This window comes from Mastigoproctus giganteus, chromosome 1 (assembly GCF_048544385.1).
Source record: "Mastigoproctus giganteus isolate SK-2022 chromosome 1, ASM4854438v1, whole genome shotgun sequence".
Classification (NCBI taxonomy): Eukaryota; Metazoa; Arthropoda; class Arachnida; order Uropygi; family Thelyphonidae; genus Mastigoproctus; species Mastigoproctus giganteus.
This window is the reverse complement of record NC_143575.1, coordinates 66,671,842-66,691,050: the sequence shown is the minus strand read 5'-3', so window position 1 is coordinate 66,691,050 and position 19,209 is coordinate 66,671,842. Positions and strand designations below refer to the sequence as shown.

At 36.1% G+C, this 19,209-nt stretch overlaps 1 protein-coding gene across 1 annotated transcript in view; it reads right to left on the bottom strand.

The window, feature by feature from the left end:
• The window catches only part of Rheb (Ras homolog enriched in brain), a 157,880-nt gene that overhangs the window by 82,969 nt on the left and 55,702 nt on the right, over positions 1–19,209 (bottom strand). The window contains exon 4 of the mRNA XM_090380417.1: positions 12,433–12,515. Coding sequence (XP_090236543.1) covers positions 12,433–12,515 — 83 coding nt within the window. The remainder of the gene's footprint in view (positions 1–12,432; positions 12,516–19,209) is intronic.

Here is a 19,209-nt window from a genome sequence, read left to right as displayed (position 1 = left end):
GAATTTTAATTTAAGTTGAAGTAGTGGATATTGTATTGTTGCTGTGTGCTAATTAGACGAATGAATGGGCAACATGGATATAAAGAAATAAAATCTTGTCACTTCACAGGAGTCTTTTCTCTGAAGTCTTGACTGTTTGTGTAAGTCAGTCCATTTTTGTTAATTGATGATCAGCCTTTTTTAAAATATAATTAAAAGTTTTTCAAACTTGACAACCCAACTTCTGTGTACAAACTTCTACTCAAGTCACACATATCACTGAGTGGCATGTATGATGGCTTTGAATAATTGTGGACAAGCAGAAATTAAACATTCTCTGAAGTCTTTTCTCTTGTAATCTGTTGATATGTATTAAATAAAAATACTCATTTTCCATGAGGACTGATTCCCCAATCAAAGAAATGCATTTGAGTGAGGATAAATTCCTCACTCAAATACATTTATTAAAAGTTCCATTTAAAAGTGGAACTTAAGAAATGTGTACATTCAATTCACACACACACAAAAAAGCATGTTTTGTTCAGTAAGCCAGAAAATGAGCTCATTTTCTGGCTTAAAATACTTACCAATAAAACCTACTCAACTCAGTGTTATATATAATGATAATACAGAGAACTCAGTGGTCAACTTACTTTCTTTGTGTCCATAGCCAGCATGTATACTGATGAGTGTTCCTGAGCTGGACAGCAGACACTTGTCAACCTTCAATCTACATGGAAGCATCCTATGGTAGGGACTACAGTATCACGAGAAAGTAAGATGAAGTCCATATTGTACACATGTAAACTTTTAGAGAGTAATTACTGTGTGCATGAATCTTTCAGTGAAGAAGGAAACTCATCTGTTAAATCTGTATGTAGTTTTTAATATTCTTAATAAAAGATTTTGCCCTATACTGTGTGGCAGGGATGCAAGATGCATAGTCCCTCAAATGCTACATTTTTAACACCTATCAGTTTTGATGTTTCCCTACATTTTCAATATTATTAACAACTGAATCCATACTTTTTTTTATATTGAAAACATATTTTTAAAGTAACACCATCGATGTATGTGCATTTGTTTTTGTTCTAACTTGCCTCCTTTCTTTAGGCATGGAGTAATTCGTTGCCACAGGCAGAAGCCTCATAATTGAAAAAAAATTCACAATTGGCACTGGAGTTGTTTGTGCCAGCACTTTGTTTATGCTTAAACAAACTCCCACATTCTTTAGTATTGGCATTCTGTTTACATAAGCAGGCACATGTCAACAATTTAGGCTGCTCCCAAAGTACACAATAGCCAGAATTGGACAGAAAGACCCTGTAATTTTAAATTCATATTTTTATGAAGCAGACTAAAAGAAAACAATAATTAAGGAATAATAAAATTGACATTGATGTCTCTCTCATAGATAAATTTTTTATTTACATTTAAAGACTGCTGTAGCAAATTATGGTCATATGCACATATCACAAGGCTAATTATTTAACTTTTTGGAATCTGAGTACAGCCACTCCCTGATTAATGTAAGGGTTGCGTTCTGTGGGACTCTACATAAGTCGGAATTTCTCCCATGCTTGTGCAGCACTTGCAACTGTGCTTGCCGAATTGTCTAGCGAGCACATCCAGAATGCCCAGAAGCATTATCTAATAGAAGCAGAATCTTGAAAGGAACGTCATTGTCTTTACAATATTTTTCAACCTCAGGAATGAAGCAGCATTTAAACCAATCCTCAAAGAGAGATATTGTAATCCATGCTCTCTGGTTTGACTGGAAATGCACAGGTAACATGGCTTTATGGATGCCTTTAAATGCACGAGGATTTCCAGAATTGCACAAAAGCAGTGGTTTTAATCTGTAATCTCCTGCTGCATTAGCCCCAAGCAAGAGCATGGCACTATCTTTTGAAGCCTGGCTTTGTCTTTTCCTCTTTGGCAATGTATGTTCGATCCAGCATTTTTTTTCCAATACACAGCAGTCTCATCAATGTTAAATATTTGCTACATTGAATAGCCACCTTCATCAATAATTTTTTCCAACACATCACAAAATTTCTCTGCAGCTGAAAAATATTCACTGGTGACTTCACTTTAATGTTTTTGAAACCAGTGCGATGCTTGAACTGATTAAACTTCCCGTTGCTTGCCACAAACTTGGCTTGAGGTTCACCATACTTATTCTTAACATCTTCACAAATACTTGTTGCTTTTGCTTGAATGGCTATTGGACTCTGGGTCCACTTGCTTCTGAACCTGATTTTCCACCCATATCATTAATAGCTGTTTCATCTTCCATATAGCACCTGAACACTGTTGATCGTAAGTCTGTTGATCCTTCGACATGTTCTTTTATATACGCACCTGTCCCTTAAAATAATATTCACTGATGAAGCAGAGAGAGACCGAATTCTGTGCAATAGATGACACATTTTGTCCTGCTTCGTACTTCTTAATTAATCATCTTCACTTCTAAATGAATCTTGTTTCTTTTCTTAGCACTGCCAGCACTTGCACTTTCCGTTAGTCCCTTTCCCTTCATCATTGTAATACGTAAATAGGAATGAAGAGAAGTTTCTGAAAATATTTTTTATACGATTGAAGATTTCAGTGAAGGAAACTCATTTCATCACAATACCAGTAAAAACCCACATAATTCCAATTATCGGTATTATCACAAATGCAATAAGATAAAGCTTACTACACATTTATAATAGAAAAGCCCAATAAACCAGAAAGTGCAAATTGTTTTGTTTTTTGGTCATGACCTCCAGAAACGTTCTTAAGAAAAATATTACAACGGCATTCAAAATTGATTCTTATAACGTTCTATCAATGTTCCATATGATAACTATGAAAGTGTAGTGCAATTTCCATTATAAATATAACCTTTTAGAAAGATAAATAGCTTAGTAATATACCAAAATTTAACTTCCAAGGACTCTGAAAGAATTACAAAAAAATAAATAAATAAATAAAATAAGATAAAAACAGATGCAAAATACATTTCCATATATTTTTCAGTTTGCACCAGCCAGCAAAAATTTATGTAAAGTTGGAGTTCCTGTATACAGGTACTTTACGAGTTAATTCATTCCTAGCGCACGCTCGTAAAGAAAAAAACTCTTAAAGAGGGAATTTATTTCCCATAGACAATGTTAAAAATAGTGATCAAATTATCAACAATGAAATTTGTTTATGTTTAAACAATGATTGATTTATTCAAAGAAGTGTGTTTCAAGAGGCATTTATTTCCAAGATCTCTTTTCTTTATAAGTTTCAATAGCATGCATAAGCATTTTTTAACAGAACACACAAATTGCAACTAACATGATTTGTGCAGAGTAACAAGTTTAAGCTTAAAAAAAAAAAAAAAAAAGGAATGAAGAGAAGATTCTGAAAATCTATTTGTTTTTTTATATGATTGAAGGTTTCAGTAAAGGGCAAACACATTTCACCACAATAACGTAAAAATCCACACAATTCCAGTTATCGGTATTTTCACAAATGCAATAACATAGTTTATAATTGCTTGCAGTAACAGAAAAGCCCAATACACTGGAAGTGCAAATTGTTTTATGGCTGTGACTTCCAGAAATGTGCTTTAGAAAAATATCACAAAGACATTCAAAATTGGTTCTTATAATGGAACATATGATAATGATGCAAGTGTAGTGCATTTAATGATTTGAATTGGTAACTAATACAATTTACACTATAAAAACTACCTTTTAGGGAGTTATATAGCGCAAATTTGAACTTCCGAGGTCATGGAATGAATTACCAAAAAACAATGTGATATTGGGTTCACATTATGATATTTTCTTGATACAATGGTAATAGATTAATATCTTAAAGCAGGATACGCTGTATTGTATAGCTATATGCGTGGTTTGAAATGTGGTATTTATGAATGTTTAATATTCATTTTTTGCAATTAATGTTCATATTTTTGATTTTGTTGATACTTGGGGGGGGGGGGGGAACTTGTAAACCTGGGAACTCGTAAAGTGAAAACTGCCTATACATAATGAAAGTCTAAACTTTACTAGGCAACCTCAATTATAGGGTATCTGTATATTGCATTTTGTATATATTTTGACTACAATAAAGTTTAAAAACTCATCATTTGTAGCAAACTCTTCACATTGCATTACTGTAACATAACCATAGCACAGCTAACAATGTTGGCTTTTTTTTTTTTGATAAATCCACCTATTCCATCCTATAGAATAAACAATATAAACAAATATAAATAAACATCCTATAGAATAAACAATATAAACAAATATAAATAAACATCCTATAGAATAAACAATATAAACAAACTGATAATGAATTATGCCTTTGTAGTTGTAAAAATAATTTTATCCTAATTATACCTTTAGATCTGTCCTGAATTTTTTTCCCCCTTACTTGAAGACCACCATTCATAGCACTGCCATTTTGTCTAAGGGTGTAAAGTTGTGTTTCACCTTCTGTTACTATTGTTATTTAAAAATACTGGTTCACGTTCAAAAATTTCAAACACTTCTTTTGAAAATTAACCTCCTGTTTACATGTGATCTACTGTTAAAAACTGTTACACAGCTGCCATGCCCACTTTTTAATTTCAAAAAGTTGAAAATCAGGCAATTGTAAGTCTCGCATGGCACTACAAATTAAATTTCAATGAGACATTTTATATCTCAAAATAAACATTTAAATTACATTAAAATTGAGTTACCTACCTTTCTCTCTTTGTGAATTGCTATTAGATGTCAAGTGATTTTGATTGCTTTTCAAAAAAATAAAAATAAAAAATAAATAAACAGCAACTATTGCAGACTTTGCCCTCTTCAGAAACAATGAGCCAAAGTTTCATTCATAACAATGTCCCTGCTGCCTAGACTTGGCTATCAAGGAACATCTCCAGAGCTTTACCAGAAACACGAACTGTTTTTTTTTCCACTAGGCTGAATAGTCTTTTACACACAGTACTGCTGTCAGAAATTGTTAAAATGACAAGCATGATTTGAGATAATTAGTTATTTTTCAAGCATTCTTGTGCACTTAAGTCAGTTATCAGTTACCCAACCAAGGACTGATGTACATCAATTATTTCATAATAGAATCTGACAGGTTCTCACACTGCAACTGAAGCAATAAATGTTTTGCAGAACTGTGCTCCAAAATATCTAATGTTCTGGCTATTTCTTGATCAGCTCCAAGAAGACAAGTGCCTCATTTTTCAACTGGAACGTGACACTATATAGTAACTGCAGCAATCAGATATTCCCTCACCGAACAAAAGAACAGCATCTTCTCTTGTTTCGGACTCCCCAAGGGCTTGGCAGTAGAAATGCTTATGACTAAGTTGGTATCATCCTTTTGACTTTTTCTACGGTAATCAACTTCCAAAACGGAAGTGGAAAATTTAAAAACTGTTGATATAATATTTATATCCCTTTAAAGTATCTAGGCATAATGACCTCAGTATATAGATGCAAGATACAATGGATCAAAGAGCCACACTCAGGTTTAAGTGCATAACATTTAAAAGAAACAAGCATATTGCTTTGAAAAGAGGAACAAAGACTTAATCATGAGTGAGGATAGCATGCATAGAATTATCAGCTTGCTTAGCCTATTTAGGATTTCTTTCACTAGAAGTTTGCAATTCTGAAGTTTTTTTCTGGGGCAGTTTTCAATCTCATGGATTTGGATATGAATCAATGGCACTCACGTGATCACTTGTTTTCAGTTTAATAACTCTGAAAAGTACTCTTAGGGCTTTTCTGACCACTTCTAATATCTTCTTTAAAAGGACTTATCAAAGGTTGCCACTGTTCTACCAGTCTATAACAAATTAACCAAAGACAGCCAATATGTACACACATGCTTCAAAATATTTTTTCACTTCAGTAGCAAGCATCAGTTAATTGTTTAAATCCTTCCCTTTAAAACTTTTCTAGATGGTAATAAATGTTCACCAAATATTCATTTTTCATAGGAAGGCATACAGCTTCCTTTTCGGCACACTGATCAAGATGAACCAGTTATAGTTGTTTGGTTTTTAGGAGCATTAGCAACTAAGGCCATATTGCTCCAGGGATATGCGGTGGTCATTTCTTGACCTTCCGCATCCTCCGTATTTGGTGGTCACGGGCTTAAACCCCGGTCTAATCAAGTAGTGTGTGCTATGCACTGCTGCTCCTGCCCACGGAGGCACAATTAAGATGAACAGGATAGTTTATTACCACAAAGTCCTCACTCTCCTCTAAGTGCCAGACAGCTATTGAAAAAAAAAAAAAAAAAACCTTTCAGGTTATTCAAAAACACATACTCAATGACGTATATTGTAGAGCAGTGGTTCTACAAGGGTATGCTGCTATACTTGAAGGTTAAGTAAACATGTTAGAATATGGCAAATGCACCAAAGCATGCAAAGCAGCAGCAATGGATGCATATTATAAAAATATGACAAATAAAAATGATGGTAGTACAAAATGTCTGGAAAGCCATAGGCCAAAAAGGAAGATAGTTGAAAAAGTAGTAACCTTTAAAATAATAATTAATAAAAAAAAAAAAAAAAAAAGCAGCAGCATACATCAGATAAAGGTGGGAAAAAAAAGCAAAAGGTAAAAAAAGGTAAAGTGCAGCCATTATCAACCTACTGCAGGATGGAAGCCTCCTCAACAATTCATGTTGAAGGAAATGGACCATAATCTGCCATGCTAGTCCAATGCGGGTTGGCAGATCGACCATATTCAGCAGTCACGGGCTTGAACCCCAGTCAACTCAAAGAGCGTGTGTTACTGCACTATCGCTCCTGACCACTCGGCTACGGAGTAAAATCTGATGACAGCAAAGTAAATATTGATACTTTTATTTTATTTTAAAGGTTACTACCTTTTCAGCTATCTTCCTTTTTGGCCTGTGGCTTTCCGGACATTTCGTACTACCATCATATTTATTTGTCATATTTTTATAAAATGCATATATATAACTAATTTTATGTTTCAATAAAAAGAAATGAAACTATGCCAGCAGCATGGCAAACCAGTAGAGCGAAGAATTTAACATGCAAAATTAAGAATAGAGTACTGTTGAAAAAACATTATTAAATAATGTTTTCTATTAAATTCGATATTATGGTATGTTCTACTTTTTATTTTTACTTATTTCTGTATTGTTGATGGTTACATTTACATATAATGATATTTCACACAATTTGGAAACTGGTGTTTAACAGAGGCGTCACTAAATTTTTCCTTTAATTTGGACACTATTTTCTAATTTATTTAATGTTCCTCCAACAGTACTCTATTCTTAATTTTGCATGTTAAATTCTTCGCTCTACTGGTTTGCCACGCTACTGGCATACTTTCATTTCTTTTTATTGAAACATAAAATTAGTTAAATACATGCAACATGTTGTGGTTTTTGCATATTTGCTGCCACTGATGTATGCTCTACTATCCTTATTTTCACTTATTTTTGCAGTCTAATTTTTGATTAATTTATCATGGTAGTAGTGTGATGAATTGCTAACGTTACACCCGTGCTGCCCTCTATATATATGTTTAGCAGTTGCTTTGTCTGTTCAGTTGTTATTTGGTTTTTAGGAGCATTAGCAACTAAGGCCATATTGCTCCGGGGATATGCGGTAGTCATTCCCTGACCTTTCCGTATCCTCCGTATTTGGTAGTCACAGGCTCGAACCCCAGTCTAATCAAGAAGCGTGTACTAAGCACTGCTTCTCCTGCCCACCCGGCTACGGAGGTGCCTGTCTGTTCAGTAGTTTGGTTTTTCCATGCAAGTATTACTTCTCTGTCCTATTACACTGCTGTGAAAAACTTAAGGACCAACACTATTTCTAAAGGCTGTTTGATTTTCACAACACTATTTGTGAAATGCATAACTGTGGCCATTCAGTAGAAAGCTGGTGCACATGCAAATATTTGAATCGTGATGAGAGGGCTCACATAAACAGATAAAAGCAGCAGTTCAGAAGTTATGTGCAAATTACCAAATGGTGAGCACAATTGTTACAGACGTTCGATTGGTTTCATACAGTGCTACAGACAACGAAATGGCCAGTAGACAACATCTGGATAACTTTACCCGGGTCGAAGTGTGAGGAGTATGGCTGCAGAGTTTGGTATTGCCCATAGCATCGTCTCACGTGCGTGGTCAGCCATCAGAACAATAGGTAAAGCAGAAGGACCAGTGGTAGTCGTCCATGAAAACCAACACCCAATGATGACCACTATATACTCCTACAGCCTTTGCAAACCAGCTGCACAAGACTCAGGATATCGCAGTTTACTGTGGCCAAGCAACTCCACAACGGTGGACTGTTTGCCTGATGGCCAGTACGCTGTGTTCCTTTAACACCTGCCCATCGGAGACACCATTAAACATAAAATTAGTTAAATATTTGCTGCCACTGATGTCTGCTCTACTATCCTTATTTTTATTTTCACTAAAATTTGCACTTATTTCTGCAGTCTAATTTAATTAATTTGGATTTAATTAGAATTACACCCCCAATTTACGTAAGAGTTGCATTCCGTGGAACACTACATAAGTAAGAATTTCCCTAAATGCTTGTGCAACACTCACAACTATGCATGCTGAATTTGATTGAAGCAAAAAAGAAATGTTTAACAAACATGTAAATAGAATTATTTATTCAATTTTTTTTTTATCTCATGTGCACGAAAAATTACAATTGTGTACAAAATTACAAAAATTTCAAAATTATAAGAGAGGAGACAGGCATAACATCAGCAAGTTTTACCAGAATTAACTCTCTAGCTGATAAGCACAACACTGCAGAAGTTGAGGGTTGTTGTTGGAATCTACTTCATCCTCACTAACAGAATATTGCGAATGATGTTACCGTCCTGAACAAGTTCGAAATGATCACATAATGGTAGGATGCACACTTGATATAGATGCAAGAAAAGAAAGGAAAAAACTGACTCCAGTAAATAATACAAAGGTCTTGGAGATAACAGAAGAGGAGAAAAAGCAACATGTACTGGAACTTAAGAACAAGTTTGAGCTTTTGCAGACTGCTCAGGACCAAGATATTGACGAAGAATATTCCAACTTTCTGAAAGTGATAAAGCCCAAGAAACCTATAGGTAAAAGGAAATCCAAAGAAGAAAAAATTAGTCAAGAAACACTTGTCATGATGAACTGAAGACAACAAATGAAGAGTAAGAAAAACACTAACAAGGAGAAAATTGATTATACTGAGTTATGCAAAGCCATTAGAAAGAGACTCAGAGGACATAAGAAAATTTAATGCAAGAAAAGTAGAACAAGCATTAATATAATACAGAATATAATGTATTCTGTATTACAGCCATAAGCAGTAATACAGAAAGACAAATGATACTGAAACTGAAGAATAGCAATGGTGTACTTATAAATAGCAGAGAAGGCATAATTCAAATAGCAGAACACTACTATAGAGAATTATACAAGGAGCAAGGGAATGATGCCAGCAGTGGGGAAGATGGATCACAAATTAGTAACTCATATGACATAGCCAACATCCTTCCTGATGAGGTAGAACATGCTTTGACGAAAATGAAGAATCAGAAAGCTCCAGGGGAAGATGAAGTTACTGTAGAGTTGTTAAAATTGGGAGGAAGAGACATGACAAACTGGCAAGGCTCTTCACAAAATGCATTAGAAAAGGTGTGACACCTAAGGAGTGAAATAATGCAATCAGTTTTGCTGCATAAGAAAGGAGATAAATCAGAAATTAAAAATTATAGACCAATTAGCTTGTTATCCCACATCTACAAGTTGTTCAGAAGGGTTATTACTAACAGATTAGAAAGAATACTTGATAATCAACAGAAAGAGCAAGCTGGCTTTAGGACAGGATTCTCAACTATGGATCACCTTCATGTAATATCACAGGCTAATGGAGAAAACAAATTAATATAAAATATCATTATGCCTGGCATTTGTGGATTATGAAAAGGCATTTGACTCTACAGCATAAGACAATGTTTCGGGCACTGGAAAGACAAGGCATAGATACCCCATATATTATGATTTTGAAGAAAAAATATATGAGAATGCTACCTCCTTTATTAGACTAGACAAAGAGTAGTAAATTTAAAATTGAGAAAGGAGTTCAACAAGGAGACATAATATAGCCAAAAATTGTTTACTGCTGCCCTTGAGGAAGCTTTCAGAAGATTAGACTGGTCGCAGAAAGGAGTCAATGTGAAGGGAGAGTACCTAAACCATTTACAGATGACATTGTGGTCATAAGCCACGATCCCAAAGAATTAGAGGAAAATCTTAATCAGTTATGCAGAGTAAGTAAGAATTTTGGACCAAAGATGAATATGGCTAAAACAAAAGTAATGATGAATAAGTATACCACAGAAAGGGATATAATCATTGAAGGAGCAGTAATTGAAAAGCTGGGTCATATATTTATCTGGGACAAGTCATTAGCTGTATAATGATAAATGGCTGGAAGTCAAGAGAAGAATAAATTTTGGATGAATAGCATTCCTGAAATATAGTCACATACTGAGGAACAATATCCCAATTTGTCTGAAACATAAAATAATGAACCAATGTATACTCCCTACAGTGACTTATGGAAGTGAAACTTGGGCACTCACTAAAAGAATGGAAGAGAAGCTGAGAACTACACAGTGAAGAATGGAATGAATTATATTGGGAATCAGACTGTTAGACAAGAGAACATGGATTAGGCAGCAAACTTATCAAAACTAAACTAAAATGGTCTTGGGCACATAGACATGATGACAGATGGACTAAGTAAATAACAGAACGGTACTCAAGAGGAGCTAGAAGAAAACATGGAAGACAACAACAGAGATGGGCAGATGAAATTCATGAGTTTGTGGATAGTAAATGGATGGCCGTTGCAAAAAGAAAAAAAAAAAAAAAAAAAAAAAACACAGAAGGAACTGGAAAGTTGCTGGAGAGGCCTTCATTCTGCAGTGGATTGAAAATGGCTGATGATGATCATGATGTTGTTGGAGGTTTTACAGCGCAATGGCAGCCAAAGGCCTGATTTAGAAGAGGTTTTTTCCAACAAAACACAATTTCTCTTCAGCTGCAGAATCAGCAGTGGTGACTTCACCTCATACTTTAATGAAAACTTATTTCCAAAAACATACTTTTTGGAAACCAGCACGATGCTTGAACCTATTAAACCACACGTTGCTTGCCACAAACTTGGCTTGGGGTTCCCTGCTAGTTACTGGGATAAAAGGCTGATCACCCAGCACACTACACTACACCACACCACAACATTTTCACAGCTATATCTGTCAGATTTGCACAATACAGTATGTTCAGTACAGTGGAGTTGCACTAGTCTTGCCCAAGACTGCCTTCATAGAAGAAATATATAACTGTAAAAATAATGTTTAATAGTAAACAAAAAAGACAAACAAAAATGATTTTCACACTTTTTTTGGCTTTGGTATGGTAAGGTGGCACCAGTCTAAATTTATTATTTAAGACTCTGGTGGTATTTGCCCCATACTTAATTTTCCACAATTTTTAGATACATTCCTTCCACTCTGTCTTCATTATTTATTTTTATTTGTGTCTTGCTCCTTTTCAGTTTTTTTTTTTTTTTTTTACCATATTGCCTCTATACATATATAGATGCCATGCATCATTCTCAATGACATCGAATCAATCCGTGAAGTACTTGCACCATTCAAATATCCTGTTTAATAATGCTTTTTTTTTTTTTTTTTTTTTTATTGTATGTGTCAATAATCATTTCTAGACTCAGACTAATTTCTTCAACAAAATTTTACTGAAGGTCAAAAAGTTCAAAGTTCGCTGTTCAAAAAGTAACAGTGATAAAATTATAAGTTCTAAAAAAAAAAAAAAAAAATTAAATAAACCGTTGCTAGTGTGCAACCAAAACAGCCTACTGTAAAAAAAAAAAAAAAAAAAAAAAAAAATTTTCTAGATATTCTAAGTTACAAAATAAAATAAGTTTGTTTCTGATGTCCAGGTGTATTTAAACAATTCAGTCCTGTAACCTTTTTGAGTCTACCTTGTAGCCGAGTGGGCAGGAGCGGGAGTGCAGTAGCACACGCTCTTTGAGTAGACCGGGGTTCAACTGCCTGACTCCTGAATACGGTCAATCTGCCAACCCACACTGGACCAGCGTGGCAGATTATGGTCCATTTCCCTCAGCATGAATTGTTGAGGAGGCTTCCATCCTACAGTGGGTTGATAATGGCTGCACTTTACTTTTTTTTTTTGTATATAATAAATGCATTTAAAATTAATAAAATTAATTTAATGAAGTTAAGGTTGCAACAGTTCTTTCCAGGAAAAGAAACAATGAACTATTTGTGATCATCTTGTGGAACATACCTGAACTGAAATGTTTTAATGATAGGAAAAGAAAAATATTAAAACATAATAGCTCACCTTTTGGAAGACGTAATAGAATATACCAACACATATCCATGTATATCCATAGAATAAGACTGTGGAAATATTGAAAACTCATCCTGTCAGAGAGAGGTTAAAAAAAACACATTATATACATTCACCTAAATAGCAAGTTATGCACATACAATAGGGTTATCAAGAAGATCATACCCTGACCTAGATAAAACAGCAGTAGGAAGATGCAGTTTTTAATATAAGTTGTCTACATATTCAATAACTGACACTGAAATTTTATTCTCGTAGGTGATCATACACCAGAGGTGGAGCCCAGAATCTGAGGAAGGACGCTATGGTTGACAAAGGAGTATCGAGCAGTGATCAAGTTCCCGCATTTGCAGGGCAAGAAAGCTCAAGAAATTGATGAAGAAATGAAAGCTGTATATGGATAGAATTGTTCATCTTATGACACTAAAAAAAGTGGAAATGGGAGTTCGAGTGCGGTTGTGCAAATGTCTTTGATGAGCCAAGAGAAAGCAGGTCATCAACATCCACAGACAGTGAGATGGTTGCAAAGGTTGAGCAGCTGGTAATGAGTGACAGAAGCATGACAATTAGTTATGGGTCTGCCCACAGCATTTTATATGACCAGCTGCACACCTAAGGTCTCTGCACAATGGCCTTTGCAGAAGCAGTGTCGAATGCATTGTTCTTGTCAACTGTTGGATTTGTGCTACTGCACCATCCACCCCATTCTCCTGACTCTGCACTGTCAGACTTCTTGTTTCGAGAAATGAAGAAACTATAGTGTGGATGCCAGTTTGATTTGTCTCAGGAATAATCAATGAAGTGGGATCATGGTTTCAGGCAAAAGTGCAGATTCTATGATCAAGGCATTAAACAACTGATCCATAGATTGGAGAAATGTTATACCATACATGAATAGTACACAGAAAAGGATTAAAGTACTTGAAGTTTCACCTTTCTTGGGCTATTATTTCTAGGTAAGGGTAGGGACTTTGATACCCCCCTAACAAGTCCATTAAACTGGTAGTATTCAATGAATACCAATTCAATGACAAAAGGCTTTTGACAAATATGGCTATCACTGAAAATATTTACAATGCACAATAATATCCTTTAAAATAAGATATTTTGAAAGAACAAATGTCTACCACTTCTCCCCAAGAAGAGATAGATACTTTCAAACTTACTAATAATTTTAGCTAATTAACAAATATTAAATTAATTCCAATGCTTTCTCACTGTGCACCCCCATACATATGCATATATTAATATTATTATTAATAGCCTTATTGGAAAATTGAGCTTTTTTGGCTGAAATTAATCTCAAACCTAATTTTTAAACTGCCTAGGAACACAAGTGAAGTGTTCCTAGGCAGTTGAAGTGTTGGTCAAGATAAAAGAACCACGAGGTGGCAGTGATCACAGTGTACTGACGTGGGATTTACTTAAAGATTTAATTACCATCAGGGGTAAAGGAAAGGGTTTTTGCTTCCGTAAAGGCGAGTGCAGTGGTCTCCGACAGTTTTTAAAAATTGTGTACAGTGGGATCAACTGACGATGTTACCAACAGTAAATTCTAAGTGGGAAGCATTCAAGGAATTAATCGTGGAAGCTACTAAAAGTTTCATACCTATTAAGAAATATTGTTCAAGGTTTAGGCCTAAATGGTTGTCAAATTAACTAATGAGACTCGTAACAGAGAAGAAAAATGCATGGGATGCATATAAATTATCAAGCGACTCAGAAGCCTATGGCAGATATAAGTTAATCTGTTGCAAAGGTTGAGCAACAGATTGCAACAAGGGCAACAAGATTGGTGAGGGGAATGAAGGGATCCTCTTACCAAGAGAGGCTTAAGTTCTGCAAATTGCAGTGGCTGGAGACTAGGCACCTGCGTGGTGATCTGATTGAGGTATATAAGGCCTTGAATGGGTTGAGCACGCTGAATTCTGATGGGATCCTTCCACTTGTTCAGATTATGAACCTAAGGGGGGCATAAATTCAAATTAAGAAAAGACAGATGTAGAATAGACGTGCGGAAATTTGCCTTTAGCCAGCGGGTGGTTAATTGCTGGAACCAACTTCCATCTCTTGTTGTGGAAGTTGATAGGTTGAATAAATTTAAGGAGGAACTGGCCAGGCATTAGGAGGGAATGGTGTGATTTTTTTTTTTTTGGTTGATGCCGCATAGCTCATACATTTGCTTTCTTGCATCACATGCCACTACTACTACTAATCTCTAAGGTTCTCCTTTACTTCTGAAATTGCTGCTTGCTTTACAACATACTAACATTTTAAACACTTTTTTTTTAAATGAAAACCCAAACAAGAAGTACTACAATCTATAGTACTTAGTACCATGCATGGGTTGAAGGTTGAGTATTGAAAGAAGGTACTTATTAACATTAGACTTGAACTTCTGTAGATTGCAATTTTCAGGAAATATGTATGAAGGAAGATTGTTCCTGAAAAACGGAAGTTGAATGAATAAACAAGGAAGAAGAAAAGTTAGTTCTGCGAGTTTGAAGTTGGACAGTAAAAGGATGTTGACTGGTTGCAACCATGTGTTCCAACTGCTTTGGAAGAGAGAGCAGGAATTATAGAAGCTGATTCAGAAGAACAGTGCCTGTGGAAGTATCTATAGAAAAGGCATGCAGCAGAAACAGAACATGAGACAGAGTGGAGAGACTCTGTTACAGATGAGTCAATAATTAACCTAACTGCCCTCTTTTGAATGGAATTTAGAAGTCTGAGAGAGGTTTGAGGCACTGCCCCAGATGTGGGAATAATATTCTTAGGCAACTTTGTATAGTGATTAATCTATACAAAAGCATTAGCATAGGCATATGATGCAAGAAAGCAAGTTTATGCATCATTAGCCAAAAAAAAAAAAAAAGCTCCCATTTCACCCCCTCCATTCGATCCAAATACCTACGCAGCTCAGCCTTAAATTTATTTAGGCTATGAACTTCCACAACAAGGGATGGAAGTCTGTTACACCTACCAACTAGAATTTGCAAGTGGTAACATCATCAGTTGGCACAACTGAAGAAAATTTAAAAATTGTCAGAGGCCACCATAACCACCAATCATAAAAGCAAAATCACTCCTCTTTACCTTTAACAGTAGTTATATCCTTTGCCTTGCTTTAAATAACTTCCATATTGATACACTATCACAGTCACTTAGTGGTTCCTTTACCTGGAATTTGTAATACACAAATAGTAGCTGTTGATAATCAGATCATGTGCAATGCTTTCTCTGACTGCCTCAGTAACATGCTGTAGAAAACAGTCATCAAATAAATCCAGATAAGTCTTGCTACTATTAGCATTAGTAGAGGCATATGATGCAAGGAAGCAACCATATGCAGCATCAGCTAAAAAAAAAAAAAAAAAAAAATCCCATTTCACCCCTCTGTTTGATCCAAATACATCTTCAACTCAGTTTTAAATTCATTTAGACTATCAACTTCCACAACCAAGGATGGAAGTCTGTTCCACCAACCAACTACCCGCTGGCTAAAGGCAAACTTTACACATCTATCCTACATCTGTCTTTCCTCAATTTGAATTTATGCCCTCTCAGGTGATTATTCTGTGCAAGAGAAAGAATCCCATCAGCATTGAGTATGCTCAAACCATTCAAGGCTTTGTACACCTCTATCAGATCACCTCACCGGTGCCTAGTCTCCAGACTGTAATTTGCAAAACTTAAGCCTTTCTTCATAGGAGCAACCCTTTGTTCCATTCACTAATCTTGTTGCCCTTCTCTGTACTCGTTCCAGAACTCTACATCCTTCTTGAAATGAGGCCTCTAGACAGTGCGCTGTGATCGCGGAGTTGAACGGGCACACTTGCGAGAACCTCCACTTGATGTAAACGGTGGATAGTAACCGACGGCGGCAGAGAGGTTTTCTTGAATTTTCCGGCTTCAAAAACCATAAAACTTGGATTCTACATGCTGTGTACAAATGAACAACTAGTATTATTCAGGCAAGCTTGCTAGTTATCGTTGTTTTTAGCTATTGTTGGCTTTTTGAATGCGTTTACGCATAGTACGATTGTTACAGCGTTAGCTATCTACTATTGCCGATTTCGATACTGCAATGCCTGAAAATTCCAAAAATTGGGATAAATTTGTCATTGGTATTGGTATGGTTATTTTTGGCGCAAGGGCTACTTAGGCCATATTGCACCTATAAACGAGATGAGGATTTCACGGTGTCTGTAAAAACAGTTAGAAACAATTATACAGATTTATGCGTTTTAAGAAGCGGAAAAATTCCGGGAGATTTGCATTATTACCTATGAACTGTTGGAGTGTCAAAGGTTGTTGAAGATTACTGTATGAAGCTTTTCGGGCATCAGTGTATAAGGTACATTCAACGAGTATGTGCTTTATTGTGAGAACAGAGTTGCAGTGCATACGCTGCGGAGGATCATTTCCTGTAAGAAGAAAAATATGGGTGAGCTGACTGTGCCCGATCCGGGCTCTAGCCAGGATGACTTCTTCCTTTCTGTTTACAGAAAAACTGGAAACCCATAACTGTGGTTCAGGTTTTATTTCACGGAGCTTGTTATTCAGTTGAGATTGCCATAGAAGTGTCCATTGTTCTTTACATGTATTTCTTATATGGGATCTGTAGTCCACATATGGAACATAGTAACCTGGCGATGCTATGTTGGATGAATGTTTGGCTGCATAGTCTGCTTTTTCATTCCCTGATATCCCAGTGTGACCTGGGATCCAGCAAAAGATGACAACTTGTTGGTGATCATGGATATGCATTAGTTGAGATTTTATAGATTTTATTAAGGGATGCGTTGTTGAGGAGGAATTTTGCAAGGCCAAGATTGAACTCTGTGAGTCACTATATATTACACTTTTTTGGATGGACAGTTGGAGAATGTTTTCTAAGGCAAGCTTGATAGCATATAATTCAGCTGTATAACTGCCGCATTCGGTGGGAAGTGAAACAGAGATAGTGTTAAAGGGAAAGACAGCTGCAGCACCTACTTTACTACCAGACTTTGATCCATCAGTGTATACTTGCGTAAAAGTTTGGTACTTTTGTGTGTGAGTGGCATGCAGTTGCTGTATATTGGTATTTGCAAGCGAATGTTTTCCCCAGTTTAAGAAATAGCTGTCACAGGATGCTTTAATAAAGGACCATGGAGGATCTGAACTGTTCAGATCATGGAGGATTTTGTCCAGATGTATATTCCAATTTTGTGATAATTCCTGTAATCTGATGCCAGCAGGTCGAACTGCTCTAGGTTTATTTCTGTAGTACATTGGGAACTGTGGATTGTTAAGTATAGGCCAATTGGGGTGAGAAGGCAGACTTTGAATTTTGGCTGCATAGTTCAGAAGTAACATCTTTCTCCTGAGGCTGAGCGGAGGTTCATGGGCTTCGATATAAAGACTTTGCACTGGCGATGTTCTATAAGCGCCTACAGCAATTCTGAGTGCAGAATGTTGAATAGGGGCAAGACGTGCTAGCACGCTTTCCCTAGTGGAATCATACACCGGGGCGCCATAATCAAGGCGAGATCTGATCAGGGCTCTGTACAAGTGAAGTAAGGTGTACCGATCTGCACCCCATGATGTAGAAGAGATAATTCTTAATAAATTCATTTTTTTCTGGCAAGCAGTCCTTAAATGTGTGATATATTCTAGGAAGTTCAGTTTATTATCAAAAATTAAACCAAGGAGACGAATGCTATTCACCACTGTGATGGGATGATTTGTTAGTTGTATCTCTGGATCTGGATGCATCTTTCGTTTATTACAAAAGTGAATGACTCTAGATTTCTGATAGGATAATCGGTAACCATTGTGTATCATCCATAATTCAATGTTATTTATAGATGTTTGCAGCTGCCTTTCGATAAAGCTCATGTTTTGCGAGCTGCAAGAGACAGTCAAATCATCGGCATAGAGGTAAGAGTTGACAGCTTTTGGAATATTTTTTGTCATCTGATTTATTCTAATTGCAAATAAGGTAGCACTGAGTACAGAGCCCTGCGGGACTCCTTGTATGAATGTTTGAGAAAGTACTTGCCGATAGCGAACTTGAAAGGTCCTGTGTTGTAGGAAATTCTGTATGAAGTACGGTAAGTGTCCTCTCAGGACCAGGGAATGAAGATCTTTCAGGATACCAAACCGCCAAGTGGTGTCAAAGGCCTTCTCTATGTTGAGACATACCATTACTAGATGTTTGTTTTGGATAAACGCATTCCTGATATCTGTTTCTGCTTTGATCATGAGATCTAGAGATGATCGGTGTTTTCGGAAACCAAATTGATTGTCAGAGATAATATTTTGGGAATCAAGATACCACGTTAGTCGACGGTGTATCATTTTTTCTATGGTTTTACTTAGGCAGCTTGTGAGCGAAATGGGTCTGTAATTGTTCGGAATAGAATGATCTTTCCCTGGTTTGGGTATCGCCAGTACAAAAGCATGACGCCAGAAGCTGGGGAAGGAATGCTCCATAAATATGCGATTGTAGAAGGTCAGTAGCGAAGATAATGATTTATTGTCTAGATGTTGTAACATTATGTAGTATATTCCATCCGGGCCAGCAGCACTGTTCTTAGCGGTGGATAAAGCTTCTTGAAGTTCTACCAAAGTAAGTGGTGTATTGTATTGGAAAGAGGATGTAGTTCTAAATTTCGGATGGGATTTTTCTGCTACAACTTTAATCTTTTGAAATGATGGATCATATGCCGTAGAGTCAGAAAACTGAAAATACCGTCCCTAGAGCATTTGCAATCTCTGCAG